The following is a 17,622-nucleotide window of genomic DNA, read 5'->3' on the forward strand; positions in this document are numbered from 1 at the left end:
GAACAGTCCTAATTACTGTGTTCATTTGTTTTATCAGACTTCTGACTTTTTGGGTTTTATTAACCTTCTGCAGTCTATTACTTTCATTGATCTTGATATATCTGTTCATGTCTATTAAATCAAGCAATTCTTCTCTTAGCTCATTTTCTTCCAAACTGAGGCACATCCCTTGTTTTCCAATTCCTGCGGGCATTCTATAGAAGGTTCTATAGCATCTTCTTGTGACACAGTCTAATCAATTTCATCCTGTGCCATCTGTTGCTCTGTCATATGGGAACTCACTGGCCTGTCACTCCTCAACATTGACTGCATCAGAGTTTCCACAGTTTCTTGTTCCTTCCCTTGCTGTCTAGCTTTAAGTGAACATTTATACTGGTTTCCAGTGGAAGGCTCCAAATTATCTTCATATGGCACCTGACCAATTGGTTCCTGTTCCACTGGTTTCCCTTAATTTGGGTATCCATTACTCTACCCCGTTGTGGTGCTTTCTGAATTAGATTTTCTACACTAAATACTTCATTTTGCAGGTACTCCATAACCTCATTTTCTATTTCTTTAACTTCTCCATTACTAATCTCCTTTTCTACTTTTCCTCTGTCTTACTTTTTGTACTGTAAAGTCTTCCATCTCCAGATTCTTTTGTGTATATTTCTCTTCAAATATCTTTGGTGCTGCTCTTTTTTTATTGGTTAGTTTTGCTTTCTCCTTTACATAAATATGACACCATATTAAATCTCTTTTTTGTTTCCATGTCCATATTTCTTCTATAGATGTTTCCTGATCTTCCTGTTTCTCCCTGCTTTGGGACTCACTCCATCCTGCTGTGATGTAACCTGTGTTAGACCTTCTACGTCAAATCCTTCACTTCACAGGCACTCCATAACTTCAACTTCTGTTTTTTAACTTCTACTTTACTGAACTTCTTTTCTATGTTCCATCTTTGTGATATTATTTTTTTTTATTGTGAAATTTTCCATTTCTGGATGTCTTTGCCTGTATTTCTCTTCAAATATCTTTGGGGCTATTTTCTTTATACTGATTAATTTGGCTTTCTCCTTTGCATAAATATTGCACCAACTCTCTCTCTTTCTTTCCCATGTCCATATTTCTTTTTTATACTTTCAAATATCTCTTGGTTTTGTTGTTTATATTTTTAGCACTTCCTCGGATGCTTCTTTTTTCAAACAGATCAAGGTTTCTTGATCTATAAATTATCATTTGAAGCTTCTGACAATTTTTCTTGTGGAAGTATTTTTCTTTCCTCTAATTTCTCTCTTAATCATTTTGTATATCTTGTGTCTGGAAATTCTGGGCTTTTTACATAGTAGTAACAATACATAATTTCTTTCTTATCCTCAATAGTCCACTTTATTGTCTTTATGCCTCTTCTTTGGCCTATCAGTTTTTGTGATTTTTGTGGACTACTACTTGCTTCTACAACTGGGGGGGGCCATCCTCCCCTTGGGCCTGGCCTGACCCCATTGTAGTGCTGTTTTTATGTTTTGAGGATTCTACACTGTTATCTTTCCAATCCTGGCACAAGCGTTCCTACCATAATTGGGTATTTTTTTATCCTGGGTCTTATGCACCCAGCTATTTTTTCTTTTGTTTTTGACTTACTTCTATCCATGATATATGCTATATAAATACAGTGTATATATCAGTGCCGCCTTGGTGAGGTTTTGTGAAAATGGGGTCCACCTCGTGAAGGTAGTCACCAAGACTTGAGGATGAATTCATTTTCAGCACTAATACTCTCCTTTGCTTGCTGACTTTTCATCTCTCCATTCGGAAAAATATTTGCCCATTTGCCTGTTCACATGAGAATACAAATAAGATTGCTATATATTTTATGAATTCTACCTCCCTATTTACAGATGTATTATCACAGCTGCTGTCACTCAGTATGTTCTTGTGGGAAAGCAGGAAGCTGTTCTGCTCAGTTATACTATTCAAAGGCTACAGGACTGCCTTTTATAGATGCAAATTCCAGTCTGGTAGCAGCCATGCTATTCTGAGACTTTTATATACAAAAAGTTCTCAGTGCAACTGTCAGCTGATTCCAGGAAGAACAGTAATAGTCACCCAAAGTTAGTCAGAAGAACCAGTATCATTCTCAACTGAAAAGTACTAGTGCTATATGCATCCCTTCCCTATGCCTGAGCTGTAGCAAAAAATAAGCAGTCTACCAGATACCAGCTAGACCTCTACTAGCACTTTCTCACACACACAGCACTAGACCCCTAGCAAGCTACTAATATCTTAATAAGAAATCCCCCAGCAAGAAAAACTAAGTAAAAAACATACAAAACTGTAAAAAGAAACAAAAAAAAACGTAAAGGCTAGGAAATAATGTGGTTAGCGCATTCGTTTATTTTAGTAAATAAACTTTCTCAGACAAAGAACTATCAGGAAATTACACAATATATAATATAAAAAGAATGACATCACTTCCTATGACAAATTGCAACCATTAAAATAATAAATCAATAAACTTTTCTATACAGTTAAAAAATATTAACCAAAGTAAACATATAATACTTTGCATGTTGTTAAAAATTAATTAATACAATTCTTCATCTACCTACTTAAGTACTTTGCATGTTGTTAAAAATTAATTAATAAATACAATTCTTCATATATCTGCTTAACTACTTGCGAAGGTGAGGCCATAGATAAGGCAGAGAAACTTGTACTTTGGATTGTGGAAGGATACCAAAGTACTTGACAATAAAAAAGAGAGAGAGAGAGTGAGAGAGGTGGAGATGAGGGCGTGCAGATTCAGCACACAGAGGCAAGGCCTTAACCTATGGTAATAGACTGACCTGTAGCTACAATGCTGTTACATTACATCAAGACTATGTACCGCAGTATGTTGGCCCATCTCACAAAGGGACATTCACAATTATTGGCATTTAGATGTAACAATGATACATTACAACAACTTTATGCACACGGCTGGGCTTCATTGAAATGGTGCCTAGTAACTGCCTACTGTTTCAACCCTCCTCCCAAAACACACATATATCCACCAGTGTTCCCTCTGTTTCTCCCCTTCTTGCATTCCCATCATTCACATTACTTTTTTCTTCCATTTCTCACATTTTACCTTTCTCTTTAGCTTTTTCAAGAAACCATGACTTTATATATGCTCTGAAGTGCTTTTTAAGTCTTTTTTTTTTCTTTATACACAGCCTTTTCATACAATGATGGCTTGAACAGAAATTATGATTAAGGAAAGAAATTCAGTGTTGCTGTTCAGCTTTAGTTTTCCTTGCATCCTTTCAACAGAGTCTATATTAGAGCACTGAAAGGGAGAAATATCAAATGATCACATGAGCGAAAATACAGAAACTAGACATTGCTATCATGGGGGGGCTACACCCCCCCCAGCTAAATATATATTCCAACCCCAAAATCACACTACAGTGAAGAAAGGGAAAATATTCTGATCTTCACTGTACTGCAATAAAAAAAAAACATCGAGTTCCTGCATATTCACTCATGTAAGCGTTTATTTCTCCCTTTCGTTGTTTTAATGTAGACCCTTTTCAACATACCTTTCCTGAACAAGTCAGGACAGTGACAACCATTTAGGAAATAACTCAATTAAGTCACTGCCCCAGAAGCCATAAGGGTTATATAAGCTCTAGAATGCATTTTAAAGCATGCCTCCCTAATCCCCCCAAAAAGACAGTCACTGCCTATGCATCCCTCTGGTGTTAGATTGGGATGAAAGCAAAGGTTCAAACTGCAGCTCCCATGTATTTTAAGTGACTGCTGAAATACATATACATCGCATGCCTCCTCACTCCTCAACCCTAACCCCAAAGGCAGCCACCTGTATACATGCCTTATGTGTGAATGTGAGGAAAGTGGGTGTGTTTGATAGCAGAGACCATTATCAGTTTTATCCTAAAAGGGTCATATAACAGCCCCATTCAGGTTAAAGAGCATAATCAGAAAATTAAATCATGTTTATCTCATCTTTGCCCAACCAGAAACAGCTTTTGTGGGGGCTCCACAGAGTCAACGATGACGCATCCATATATACAGTCTGGGGAGTGGGAGGCCACCAGATTCCTAGAAGATCTAAGTGTCTAAATGTTCTGTGATATATTTTAAGCCTTACTTTTCAAATATAATTACTTGTTAGCTGCAGTTTTTACTACTGATGCAGAAGAAAAATGTGTGTATCCTGGCATTATTGGATGTGTGGATTTATAAAAATCAGTGATAGTTTTTTATACACACACACTCATGCATAAGTCACAGCAATACTAGTTTTTTACTTATTTCAGCAAATAGCAATACATTGTGCAAATGGAGAATAGTTGCATGACCATAGAACCATACACCAATGCACTGTACGAACACGTACACAAATGCATGGATCTCGCCATACCCAATAGAACCAAGGCACTCCTCCAAAAAAGGAAGCCAACCTGGTGGTCCCCTGCCATAAACAAACTCTACAACAGAAGGAGGAAACTGATGCGGAATAAGGTGAAGTCCCAAGACTGGAAAAACTCCCTTATCAGCCTCAACAAAAAGTTGAGATCCCTCATCAAATCCTCTAAAGCTAGCTATGAAAACAGAATTGCAGCAGATAGTAAAGACACTCACAAGACCTTCTATAGTTACATAAAGAATCTCCACAGCAATATCCAGATTTGCTCGAGCTACTGCACAATGGTACCTCCTATACCAAGCCAACAGATATTGCCAGTGTACTGGCTGACAGATTCAGTGCCAACTTTACCCCTCCCCAGTATTACTGCTGCACAGGTTAAACAGCACTGTCCAAAGCCAAGAATACAGCTTCTATGGGACCTGGCAATATCCCTGGTTCTGTTCTACATGAACTACAGAGTGAACTGGCACCTCACCTGTGTGCCCTGTTCAAGTCACAGCCTCACCTCAGGCTTTGTCCCTACCGAATGGCGCACTGCTACAATCATCCCTCTCCTTAAAGGAGGGCGACTACATACCCTGGAACTATAAGCCCCATTAACCTGACAAGTCTGATATGCAAAGCTATGGGCGCATCATCATGGGCCTAATAAACAAGGATATAGGGAATCTCCAAACTCTGGATCCCACACAGTTTGATTTTGTGAAGGGTAGATCATGCCCGCTCAACTTGGTCGACTTCTTTGAGTCAGTCACTAGAGCTGTGGAAGAAGGCAAAGTGGTTCATACAGCCTACCTTGATCTGGCCAAGGCTTTTTATACAATTCCCCTCAGGAATCAGAAAAACTCACTAAGCTTGGCATCAACCCCTATATATCACTAGGTGGGTTGCAAACTGGGTCACAGATAGAACCCACAGTGTGAAAGTAGCTGACTCCAAGTTAGATTGCCGACTAGTCATGGTGGAGTCCCACGGGGTTCAGTCCTGGGTCCTCTTCTGTTTGGTATCTACTTCTCCTGAAGTCCAGGCCAACACGAAGGGACAAATTTCTGATTATTATTGCAAGCTGGGAGCTATTATTAACTCCCACGTGATTTTGACATCCTACAGAATGGTCTCACTGAGACCAGCGACTGGTGTCAGAACCATGGCCTTAAGCTCAATGCCACAAAATGTCTTGTTATCCTTTAGGAAAAACCGGTTCCCATGAATTACCACATTGATGGTAGTCCAGTGAACAAAGAAGGCGTTATAAGAGATCTGGGAACACAGGTTTACAGCAACCTCTCTTTTGATCACCACATTGCCACTGTGGTCAGAAAGTCCTTCTATGTGGCGTCTCATTACTAAGGGTTTTGCATCCAGGAAGAAAGGGGTCATTGTCTCCTCTACTCTTCCCTCATTAGGCCAGTCAGCGAGTACAATGCCCCATTTCTTTCTTCCTGTCCTCTGCATCTTGCTCTGTCACTGTACCTGCATGTCCTCTCTCACCACATCCATAAACCTTATCTTAGGCCTTCCTCTTTTCCTGTTACCTGGTAGCTTCATCCTTAGCATCTTTTTCCCAATATACTCAGCATCCCTCCTCAGCACATGTCCAAACCAACGTAATCATGCCTTTCTGGCTTTGTCTCCAAACCTTCCAACCTGGGCTGACCCTCTAATATACTTATTCCTAATCCTGTCCACCCTCGTCACACCCAGTGCAAATCTTATCATCTTTAATTCTGCCACATCCAGCTCAAACTCCTGCCTTTTTGTCAATGCCACTGTCTCCAAACCATATAACATAGCTGGTCTCACTACCCTCTTGTAAACCTTCCCTTTCACTCTTACAGGTACTCGTCTGTCACAAATCACTCCTGACACTCTTCTCCACCCACTCCATCCTGCCTCTTCTCTCTTCTTCACCTCTCTTCCACACTCACCGTTACTCTGAACTATTGACCCCAAGTATTTAAACTCATACTTCTTATTGTCCAAAAAAATGCATGTTGATGCAAAATGAGCTATTCTAGTAACTTGTTTAAATGAATTAGAGCAATATTTAAAATGTGTTCCTCATTTTGAGACTTTATTCTGCTATTATTGCTGGTACTGAGCAAAATTCTTCAGTAAAGACATTCAGAGTTACAGCATCTGGTGTTCTGGCAACATTTATTAAACTCCCTGAAAGAGAAACCATCCCTGAAGATCAGAAACATTAGCTCTTCTTAAATTTCATGTTGTGCACTGAGATCAGTCACTCTTGGCTGCTGATCTCTCTCTAGTGCTAACCTTGTTCATGTTGATTATCAGCTTTAGCCTAATAGAGTCATATCACAGCCCTGTTCAGGTTAAAAAGTGCAAGCACAAATTAAGTAAATTTTTTCTCCTCATTTTCCCCAACTAACAGCAGCTTTTGTGGGGCCCCCACAAAGTCAAGGGTGATTAAGACCCCACCGTACCTACAGCTGGCTATGTTGTTAGTTTTAGTGAAGAGTATGTCCACCAGCAGGGTTTAACTAAGTCAAGGGCACTATTTTGGTGGTAAAATATTTAATGGAATTGTGAAGCCTGTTACTTGACAAAACAGTGTTACTATAACTAAAGATTTTTACACTGTGAAGGAGATATAAATAAGAGTTTTTACCCCTGTTTATTACGCATACAAGATAGCTGTACTAGTTTTTGTTGGTTTAACAGGCATGTTACAAAATATCAAGATCAGATAACTTGCTGTGGTTGGTGCCAGCATACCTCTCAACCTCTTAAGAGTAAGAAATCTGGACAAAGCCATAAATAATGGGGGGAGGGGGGCAAAGGCCCAAAAATATGGACAGTTTTTAAATATTGCTCATATAAACTTAGAAAGTAGATAGAATAACATGTTTTACATTAGCATTATTTTTTCTGAAGACTATGAAGTATGAAACTCAAATATCTGTTATTACTTTCTGACTTAAATATTCAGTTATTTGCTAGAAAAGCACATTTTTATGAAAAACTAACCAAAAATATGAGGCAAAAATCTGGATATTCTGCGAAAATCTGTACAGTTCAGGTGTGGTGAACCAGGTGCTTAAGGCTGGTTAAGGTGGTGCTTAAAGCTGGCTATGGATTTAACGATATCTTGTTTCTACAGCTGAAGAAGTGTTTGAAATAAACACGCGAGTGTAAGACAATAGACAATTAAGACTCTACAGTTAAGACTCTTGGAGACTATCGAAATGATGGTATTCTGCGAAATTAGGGTAACCCATTATACACTGTCAGTGTGTTGTAATTTACAGAGACAGGTTTGTAGTTTAAACTTCTTACGAATAAACGATACACGTCGACAAAGTTACCTTCACATCCGCCGTTATTCTAGGTCATAGAATAAAGCTAGACTACGAACAATACAATTAAGTGCTACAGACAGGAACAGTCGTGTATTACGTTTAGGATGTAAGGGAGAAGAGCGAATAATAACACACATGAAGGGCATAGAAATAACTCAGCCTTACTTGCAACAGTTAAGAAATTATCTCATTATTATTATTAAGCTGTTGGTTATGCGAGACACTCGGATACGTGTGCAGGAGGCGTGGGATATTGCTGCTTGGGTTCCTGTATTTTTTTTTTTTTCTGTGCGCTGCTGATGCTACTAAGGCGGCTCCAACAACGAACCTGAGGAAGAGTAGAACAATCATAATAATAGAGGCTAAGCTGTGTCTCACGGCCGGTCGCGTCACGCAGTGGGGACACTACCCCCCATCATCGACGGCGCACCAAATGCGCTCCTTGTCGCTGCCTCTCTTGATGTATCAATCAGTGGCGCGTGCCCGACACATATTAGTCTGAGACACCAACCCGTGAAGCAGGCGAAGGGAAGAGAAGAGCACCTTGATAATCTGTGCCCACTTCGTGGCCAATCCGGTACTAGCTTTCACTCACTAGCTTTCACTCACCTTTAATAGACGTACACACAGAGTGCGCGTGTGTTTGTCGCCTAAGGCACGAGTTTGGGAAGTTCATTTTAGGAGATAACGGTGACAGGGTTATTCTCTCTTTTGTTACCGTTATATGGAATATTAGGAAAACAAGCGTCGCTTTTATTGGAACGTTGCTGTGAAACCCATCTTGTAGACCCGTCACCCGGATGTGTAAATATTATTTGCCGAAACTCTGAAGAGATAGAGAAAAAATACATTCGTTTAAATAACATGGGGGTTGGATAACATTTACGAGTTTTACTGCCTTCTCTTTTTGCTTTTCATCTTTGGGTGGACGAAGAGATGATGTATGGGCAAGAAGACAGGTGGAAAGGTAACACATTCTAAAGCGCTTATTTTTGTATTCAAATTAATGGTTATTTCGGGATTTATGAAATACTGACCGGACTGGTATAACAAATAGCAATGTTTAATGTCTTATTTTTTTCTTTTGAGACGGCAGCATATTTGTTGTCTTATATGTGTTATCACTTTTTTCCTGAAAATAAATAACTGACGTATGACTTTGTAGTTGAGGATCGGAGTATCTCAAGTGTATTTGGAGGGTGAATGCAGACTGTGAAGTAAAGGTGTAATTCTATAAAAAACTGTCACCTTACATTATCAGGCATATTTAGAAAAATAGTTGAAATTGTCATTCCGTGACTTAAGAAAAAATGCAATTTGACTGCCACTGATTTTCAAACTTTTGACGTTTTAAAAGCGGAAAGAAATGCTTAGCTTGGGTACTTATAGCTATCTGGATTTTTAGAATCTGGTTCACGACACAGGCTGTTGCTTATATTTTCACATAACATTTATAGTGCTTGCATGTATCACAAGGCCGACAGGCGATGTTGCCTTGATGTCAGCTACGTACGCTTCTAAACCACTGAACTGAACCACAGTGTGCTGGATGAGGAGGTACAGTGCTTCATTCATAATATGCCTTCCCAAGACTGGTTAAAATAAATAGGTTTGTTATCTAGCAATTATCTAGCAAGGGCATAGCTGTTTGCTGCTTGTTAATAGAAGTGCCATATTGACGGTGATCGCCTTAACTGTTTTTGTGAAATGATATATTCATTTAATTGTGTAAAGTGGTTTAATTTCATGTCATAATTGGTTTACATTCTGTTAATACGGTATAAAGTTAGGACAGCGACATTGAAGAACTCTGTCAGCTGTCCCTTTGGTATGGCAGTTTTTTAAAGCATAAGTACACTTTTTCTAGTCTTGTACAGTAGTCATTTAATTTTGTTTGGAGTTCTTTAATTAAAGTTTGTATATTTTGAGGGGCACCTTTTCCTGATGATTGAAGGTTATGAAACCTTAGTATGTTACAGGCAATTATCGTGTCAAATTAACGTTGATTGACCTCTATTGTTCCTAGAATCTACTGTCTTGGGTCTAACAGAGCTGTCCGGTAACAAATTACTATGACATGGCAGTAACCTTAACGCTTGCGTTGGTTTTTGTTGCGTAAACGCAACTCTCAAATATCCCTCATTGTGAGTCTTGATTATTCCATAATCCTCGCAGTTCCAGACCGAAAAGGTCTGTAACACTATTAGTGATAAGAATTTGTAGACTTAATACTGAATCATATAACTTTTCACAAACGTATAAAGAACACCTTATTCATCCGGTGAGCTTTCTAGTTGGAGTTAATAGTTAGGTTAGGGTTGCCACCTTTTCAAATGCCCAAAGTGGGACAATTATAGTACAAACATCAGATTTTGCAGGCCAAAACATACCCATGGCCAGTACAAAGGGCAGAACTTTACTTTTTTTGCCTAAATAAAAGCTTATTCTTGTAGCATTTTAATTGCTTATTGTGTTTCTGATAACATTTAGGTGTTTCAGATACAGAATAACTTGTTTTATGCAACTATTACATAAAATATAGGAAATAATTTTGCCCTAAAATCTCAGGACATTGGCCATTTTTACAATTTTTTTGCAGGACACAACTGCCCAAAGAGGGACTGTCCCTCGCAAAGTGGGACAGGTGGTAACCCTAAGTTAGGTATTCCATGTTTATGCCATTCGTTTCGCATTGCGAGAAGTAGTGTTCCATCATATGGAGATGGAATGTTGAGAGATACGTGCAGATACGTTGCTTTTGTGTGTGCGCCGATGTATGTGCTTTTGCTATGCGTATAATTTGGAACTAAAGAAATAGCCACCTATATTTTCTCAGAAGGTTTTTCAAACATAACATGTACTGTGTTCGATTGCAGCATTATAAGTTTTACTGTGCATTATACATATTAAGAGAATTGTGTATGCGTGCGCTTACGGCACCTTTAGTGTATAGGACTTCATTAAATATTGTGGTTGAGTATGGGTAATGGCCTGGGTACTTCAGGTAAGTCTTCAAAATGTGAAGAAGTGTGGAAGATTAGATTGGTTTTGAGGGGCACATTTGTTTACATTGAGCTAAATGTGGGCATTACTGAGAAGTAACTTGAGAGAGTTCGTTGGGAAGAGTAAAATGTCGGTTCTTCCTTTATGAATTCATAAAATTCTTAAACGTGCTTAGAAGAGCAAAGAAAGAACAAGAAAGTCAAATGCATAGTCCAGTAGTTTTGAAAGCTGTACTGTCAATGTTTGGTGATAGCTGAGTTTGTACTATGAGTTTATTGCATTTATGTTTTTATAATGAAGTCAAAACGTTTTAGATTACTTTTTTATAGATTGCAATCAAGTAAGTTATGGTCACTATGAGAAAAATGTGTAGTTTTATTAACAAAGTAAATTCAGGCTGAGAATAAGCTATTGATGACATAGCCTTATTGCATATTCTAGAAATATTCTGTTGTTGCAGCTAGACTTAGTCCTAGGCGTTCTTCAGCAATCCCCGATTTATGAACCGAAGATGGTCTACTAGTACACCGTCGTCATACGAAGGGAGCATATTAACTGGTGCATTCTAGTTATATACCCCCCAACACAAGTAAAATTCTGATAAGGACACTTATTTGTATTCTTGCAACCAGCATCTTGCTTAATACAGATTTTAGATCTTTAAAATATAAATGATTCCATGAAGATGACGTGAGGAGAATGCTGTCTATTTATTTATTTATTTTGGTTTTGTTTACAATATTTCACTATGTTTAGTCAAAACCCCCTTTTCTCTGAAGAACTGAGAAAAAAAAGCTCTAACATTTGTGGTTTCAGTTTTGTTTAGAAGGAGGCTGCTTTATGGTTAGACCTAACAAATGACAAAGGTACGTCAGGGGTGGTGCAAGATGCTCCCAAATTTAGTAAGGACAAGATCCAACATGTTGTACCCCCTATTGTGTACTCTTGTTTCAGGATATTTGTGTTGGCAAAGTCCATGAATCTCTGTGCTTGTGCATTAGTGGTGGTGTAGGGTTCCCAGTCTATAGTTGGATTGTTTAGATCACCTAGGAATATGGCATTGGGTTTAATACCGAGTGATTCTAGTTCCCTGTAGATAGGTGTTATGGCTTTCTTTTTTCATAGAAGGCGTTCTGTAGCTAGCTAGTATATGGTATAGGATGGGACCTTTCTGATGGTTTTTTGGACATGAAGAAGCTCTAGTGCATCCTGCTGCTTCACCAACCTTGATGTGAGTCTCTTCTAAATGTAGACAGGTACATCTCCACCCACCCCCCATTTGCACAGTAGCCAGTCTAAATGTGTGGAACGCATTATAGCACTGCACAGCCAGAGTGCTGCCTATTATTTTAAATCCTATCTCAGTCACTACACAGACGTCAGTATCTTCCAGGGTGAAAGAAGCTTATAGGGAGTGGAATTTCTTGCACACACTCCTAGCATTGATCAGCAACACCTTCATATTTTCCTTTGCTTGCTTCATTATGTTGGTAGGTTTATCAGGTTGGAATTGCCTAAAAAGGCATTATGGGAGTGGACAATGTCTTTGCCAGTAATCAAAATCCTTTAGGAACAGACATATGCTGGGCATTCCTGGCGAAACAGTATGGTCTATCGCTCATATCTTCCCAGGCTGACAAATATTGAACCTCCTTTGAATGACACCAAATACTAACCAGTTAATAAAGTCAATTATTTTTTGCTCATATTGCAGCATCATCCTTGGAGAAGGTAGGATGCTACTCAATGCTAGGCTCAAACCTCTTTTGGGCACATAGTCTGAGAGCTCCGTCATGTCACTTCTTCATGTAATTCAGGGAGCTACACCTCGAGTCACCGACACCGGCATGAACTATGATAGGGTCATACTGGTACTTGTTGTTCAGGGAGTACAGTGCATGTGTGATCTGACAGATCCTGGCACCAGACAAGCAACTGACTGTCACTCTTTCCGTGCTTAGCCTGGTAAGAGGTACATCTGTATGTTTTACAACAAAGTCAGCTATAGCAAGAATGTTTGCTTGGGTCAATGCCTGCCTTATGGGCTCTGCATCTGTGACTTTGGAATTACTTTGCTATGTGAGGGAGTAGGTTTAATACACTGAGTGTGCTTTGTGCCTGTGTTGTGTTTTGGATGTCTTTGAGGTTTAGGGAGGTTAATCTTTAGAACCTCAGCATATGATGGATTACGTGGATTGTAATGGCCTTGGAGAGGTGTGACGTATGATGCTCTGTTGACACTTTTGGTGTCTGAGTTTACTGTTTGTGAGATTTTTGCCTCCAAGGATGTTATATTGTTTGTGAGATTTTTGCCTCCAAGGATGTTCTATGTGTACATTTCTCACACATTTTGGTATGCGGTTTGAATAACAAATGAGCATAAGACAGTTCTTGTACTGTCTCAAGACACCCATCTCAGTCTGGCTGGCTAGAGGAGTTGGGGAAAAGTGTTGGTCCATGATACTAACAGGAATTACTCTGGGGGCAGGAGTAACTATAACTGCTTGGAGTTTGCTTTGAGAATAATTTTGGTTGGATTTGCTACTGAGTGTTTTAAGTTTCAGTACAAAACAACTAACCTGGAAACCCTCTGCCTCCATCAGAAAGCAGTAAAAATATTCACTAATGTGATACCAAAATCTGTGCAGTACACAAAACATTAAGCAGTTTTGTTAAAGATCTTTTAGCCTGATGAGTAGTTTAAGAGGAGACACTTTGCAAAATGTTATTTATGTGCTTATTGCCAACACCCAGTGGGAGGGAATTATGCTGTCAGATTATCATAAGGGGCAGGCAACAACATATACATTGTGATTAAGAACACAACTGCAACAAAGTGAGTGGGAGGACAAAACAATTAGACCCTTAGCTCTGAGCTTACTGGCCTGGGACTGCCCCACTGCAAAGACAAGTCTTGAATTAGCCTGTCAGTACACAATGAAAGCAAAACCAGGGCTTAATAACAACAGTTAGACAACTTAAAAGAGTAAACATGCAATTAATGCATTTATGTACTGGAATCACTAGTAGAGGCTTAAAGACTTTGGCTAAAGCAGATACAGATTGTTAAAATGAATTTAAAATCAGATCAAGAAATGAAAACATCTGTCTTTTTGTTTTGTAGAAATATTACAGTGCAACAGCAATTTAAAAATAAATCAGTTAACTCTATTGAATATGCAGACATGTTCACTACCACACTGTACGATGTAAACAGCTGCAGTACTCCCATAGGAACATGTGTAGGGCAAACCTCAGAAACAAACCCTTATGGTGGAACCATAATATCAGCAAGTTTTATAATAAAAGGAAAATAATTTTGACTAAAGGAAGAGTAATTCCCTGAATGTTAGAGAGCTTGTTACTGAAATAAACAAACAACCCGGGAGCTTAATAAAATTCACACATGCCAGGTCTGAGGCTAAAGTAGCTAACCAAGCATTTATAAGTTATGTTCATAATTTAAAAAGCACAGTGCATCAATGTACTGAGCTTAATGTGGACAGTGTTACCTACACTGTGTCTGAAGATATAATTAACCTACTGGCCGATAAAGCTCTTACTTTCCCCATTCCCCCCCTGTCTGTCCCTCAAGATAGACCTGAAACTGGTTCACCTCCAACTATCACTTTTGTGCTTGTAATTTAAAGTTTGTCCTGTTTGTTGCATTTACCAGTTGAAGCTACACACTCAAGTGTGCTAGCCTGTGTTACATATTTATTGCATTTTTCTGCTGTTTGTTGCAAAAAAGAAAAAAAAAATTATCCTTGTTACCCATCTTTCCTGACCTAGAGTAGCCCAAATACAGACTTTGCTGTATTCTGGACTTTGTTCACCAGTGGCAGTGGGGAGCTTAGAGCAGCCTATCTGTCCCTGGAAGAGTGTTCCCAGCACAAGAATCTGGTAGTCTATTGGCCGTTTTGGGCCAATTTCTAGCTCTTTCAAGTCCCCCTGTATAAAACCCACTTTGGCGCGGTTTGTGCGCTTGTTACTACTCAGCCAAGCACCTCGTGGTCCTGCAGAGTGGTGCTAGCAGCAGAGAGGCTAAAAGAGTGACTGCTAACCTGATAAGTGTTTTTCTTCCTGCTACTACCTGGGCGACTGTCCGATCTAGCTAAACTGCAAGTATTTCTGCTTCTTGAACTGTTTAAAGTTGTTTTTGCACCTGCACTTTTAAAGTTTGTCCTGTTTGTTGCATTTACCTGTTGAGGCTACACACTCAAGTGTGCTAACCTGTGTTACATATTTATTGCATTTTCCTGCTGTTTGTTGCAAAAAAGAAAAAAAAAAGTTCCTTGTTTCCCGTCTTTCCTGACCTAGAGTAGTCCAAATACAGGCTTTGCTGTATTCTGGACTTTTGGAAAGTTCCTGTGTTGCCCATTTCCTTTCTTGGATAAAGGGAGGCTTCTTTGTTCACTAGTGGCAGTGGGGAACTTGGAGCAGCCTATCTATCCCTGGAGGAGTGTTCCCAGCACAAGAATCTGGTAGTCTATTGGCTGTTTTGGGCCAATTTCTAGCTCTTTCAAGTCCCCCTGTATAAAACCCGCTTTAGCGTGGCTTTGCACGATTTTGCGCATAGCACAGCGCCGTTTAATTGGGTTTAAACCATTCTCAGCTCCACAAAGTCTGCTCTTCACTTTTTCCCTTAGAACTGATCTAGTTCTCATAATAAACACCCTATTCCCACTCTAAAGCCTGGCACTTGCTCACTAAAGCAATTATATAAGTCAGCACTAAAAAATTAAAAGCACTACACCCTCACAAACTCCCCTTGAGTACTTTGTTCCCCATTGGCCCTCTTTTTCAATTATAAAGGAATTCCCAATACTATTCTAGCATGTCCAAAGGTCAGTTGTCAATCTCCTCTCCGGTCCAGCTGGTGAATCTGGGAATCTTGAGGCAATGTTACAACTGCCTCATGTACACAGACAACCCTCTCCTCCTCCCAACAAATTCCAACACATGTGAGAGATGCAACCATATAGCCAAACTGGAGGCTAAGCTCTCTCAACTCAGTATTGGTGTAACCAGTCAGGAGGAGAAGGAAACCACACTCACTACAATTCCAGTCTCACATAGATCTACCACGACAGCAAACAAACACACAAAAACATACTCGGAGGCTCTAAATAAAAATCTGCCTAAGCAGCAGAGACCTCCAAAGCAGACACCCAAACAACCGCTACCCCAAAACAAAACACGTGCAACACATAGCTCACAAAGCCAGTGTGCCGAACAGTCACAGCCCATAAGGCTAAATAACACACCTGATACACTTGTAATAGGTGACTCTATCATCAGGCACACTGACGTCCCGCTCACCAGGCTGAACAAGGAGAAGGTCACGGTGAGCTGCCTGTCGGGTGCTAGGATCCGCCACATAACACAAGCACTCAGGTCACTCCAAGGCAAGTACAAATATGACTCAGTCATTGTCCATGCTGGTGTGAATGACCTGAGACATACCTCCCTGGACTACATGAAAAGAGACATAGAGGAGCTCTCTGAGCATGTAGCCCAGGCCGGTATGACCCTGACCTTGAGTAGCATCTTACCCTCACCAAGAATGATGCCACAATATGAAGACAAGATGATCAATTTCAACAATTGGCTTAAGTATTGGTGTCATTCAAAGGGGATCCAATGCCTGTCTGTCTGGGATGACATGCTCGACAAGCCACGATGCTTCACTAGGGACGGCTTGCACCTGTCACCCCTGGGCTTTCGGATATTGGCAAAGGCTCTTGCCACCCCCATAGTGCCTTTTTTAGACAAGGCTCAAAAGACAAACCCACCTCCATAGGTATCACAAGGGATAAGAAACTAAGAGTAATGCTACTCAATGCCAGAAGTCTAAACCTCAAGATGCATGCACTCAAAACTCTCCTTAGCATGGAGAACATCGATATCTGCGCAGTAACAGAAACCTGGTTCAAGGCTCCCGAGAGCACCCCAGCACTACCAGGTTATACCTCATACCATGTTTTTCAGCCACAAAACTTGGACCGAACCACAAAAAGAGAGGGAGTATCAATATTAGTCAAAGATACCCACACCTCCAGGTTGTTGGCACAGCACGAAGCATCAGAGACTATCCATGTGCAACTAACAGTGGGTAAAACTGCCTTCCAGTTTATAGCCTGCTACAGACCACCCTCCCAAACCCAGGAACCCCACTCGGCCTTCCTGAAAACACTGGAAAATATGAAGGTCTCTCCAAACACCATTATATTGGGCGACTTCAATTACCCTAACATAGACTGGGAGCATTACTCTAGCTCCAACACCCTAGCCCGAAGGTTCCTAGAATTTGTAAACTGAAATGCTATGGAACAACTTGTTGCCACTCCCACAAGAGGGGAAAACATACTGGACCTGATCATCACCAACATGGGGACTCTGTGCTCCAGACCAGAAGTGTATCCCTCACTGGTAAGATCAGACCATAAACTAATCTAACTAGATATTCACATCCCAACCCCAGCCCCTGCCCAGAAAACCACAGTGAAAAACTTCGCTAAAGCAAATTTCACACTCCTCAAAACCGAGGTGGAATCCTTCAAAGCCCCCGGACCTGTGGAAAATACAGCCCAGACCGCAGAATCCTTTATAAACGCATTCTATGAACACCTTCAGGAATGCATGGATCATGCAATCCCAAATAAAACCAAGACCCAATCCGCCAAAGTTAGGCGTCCTGTCAGGTGGACCCCAGCCATAAACAAACTATACAATAGGAGGAGGAAGCTACTACATGATAGAGCAAAATCCCAAAAAGGGAAGGCATCTCTTATCAGTATTAGCAAAAAACTACGGGCACTCATAAAATCATCTAAGGCCAGCTTCGAGAGAAAAATTGCACAGGACACTAAGGATAATCAC

At 40.1% G+C, this 17,622-nt stretch overlaps 1 protein-coding gene across 1 annotated transcript in view; it reads left to right on the forward strand.

The window, feature by feature from the left end:
- The first annotated feature begins 8,062 nt into the window (after positions 1–8,062).
- The window catches only part of CACNA1D (calcium voltage-gated channel subunit alpha1 D), a 5,051,180-nt gene continuing 5,041,620 nt past the window's right edge, over positions 8,063–17,622 (forward strand). The window contains exon 1 of the mRNA XM_044077483.1: positions 8,063–8,704. Within this exon, the coding sequence (XP_043933418.1) occupies positions 8,674–8,704 (31 nt within the window). The 5' untranslated portion in view covers positions 8,063–8,673. The remainder of the gene's footprint in view (positions 8,705–17,622) is intronic.

The sequence above is a fragment of the Protopterus annectens genome, chromosome 7.part0 (genome assembly GCF_019279795.1).
Source record: "Protopterus annectens isolate FY-2018-M chromosome 7.part0, PAN1.0, whole genome shotgun sequence".
In the NCBI taxonomy this organism is placed as follows: domain Eukaryota; kingdom Metazoa; phylum Chordata; order Ceratodontiformes; family Protopteridae; genus Protopterus; species Protopterus annectens.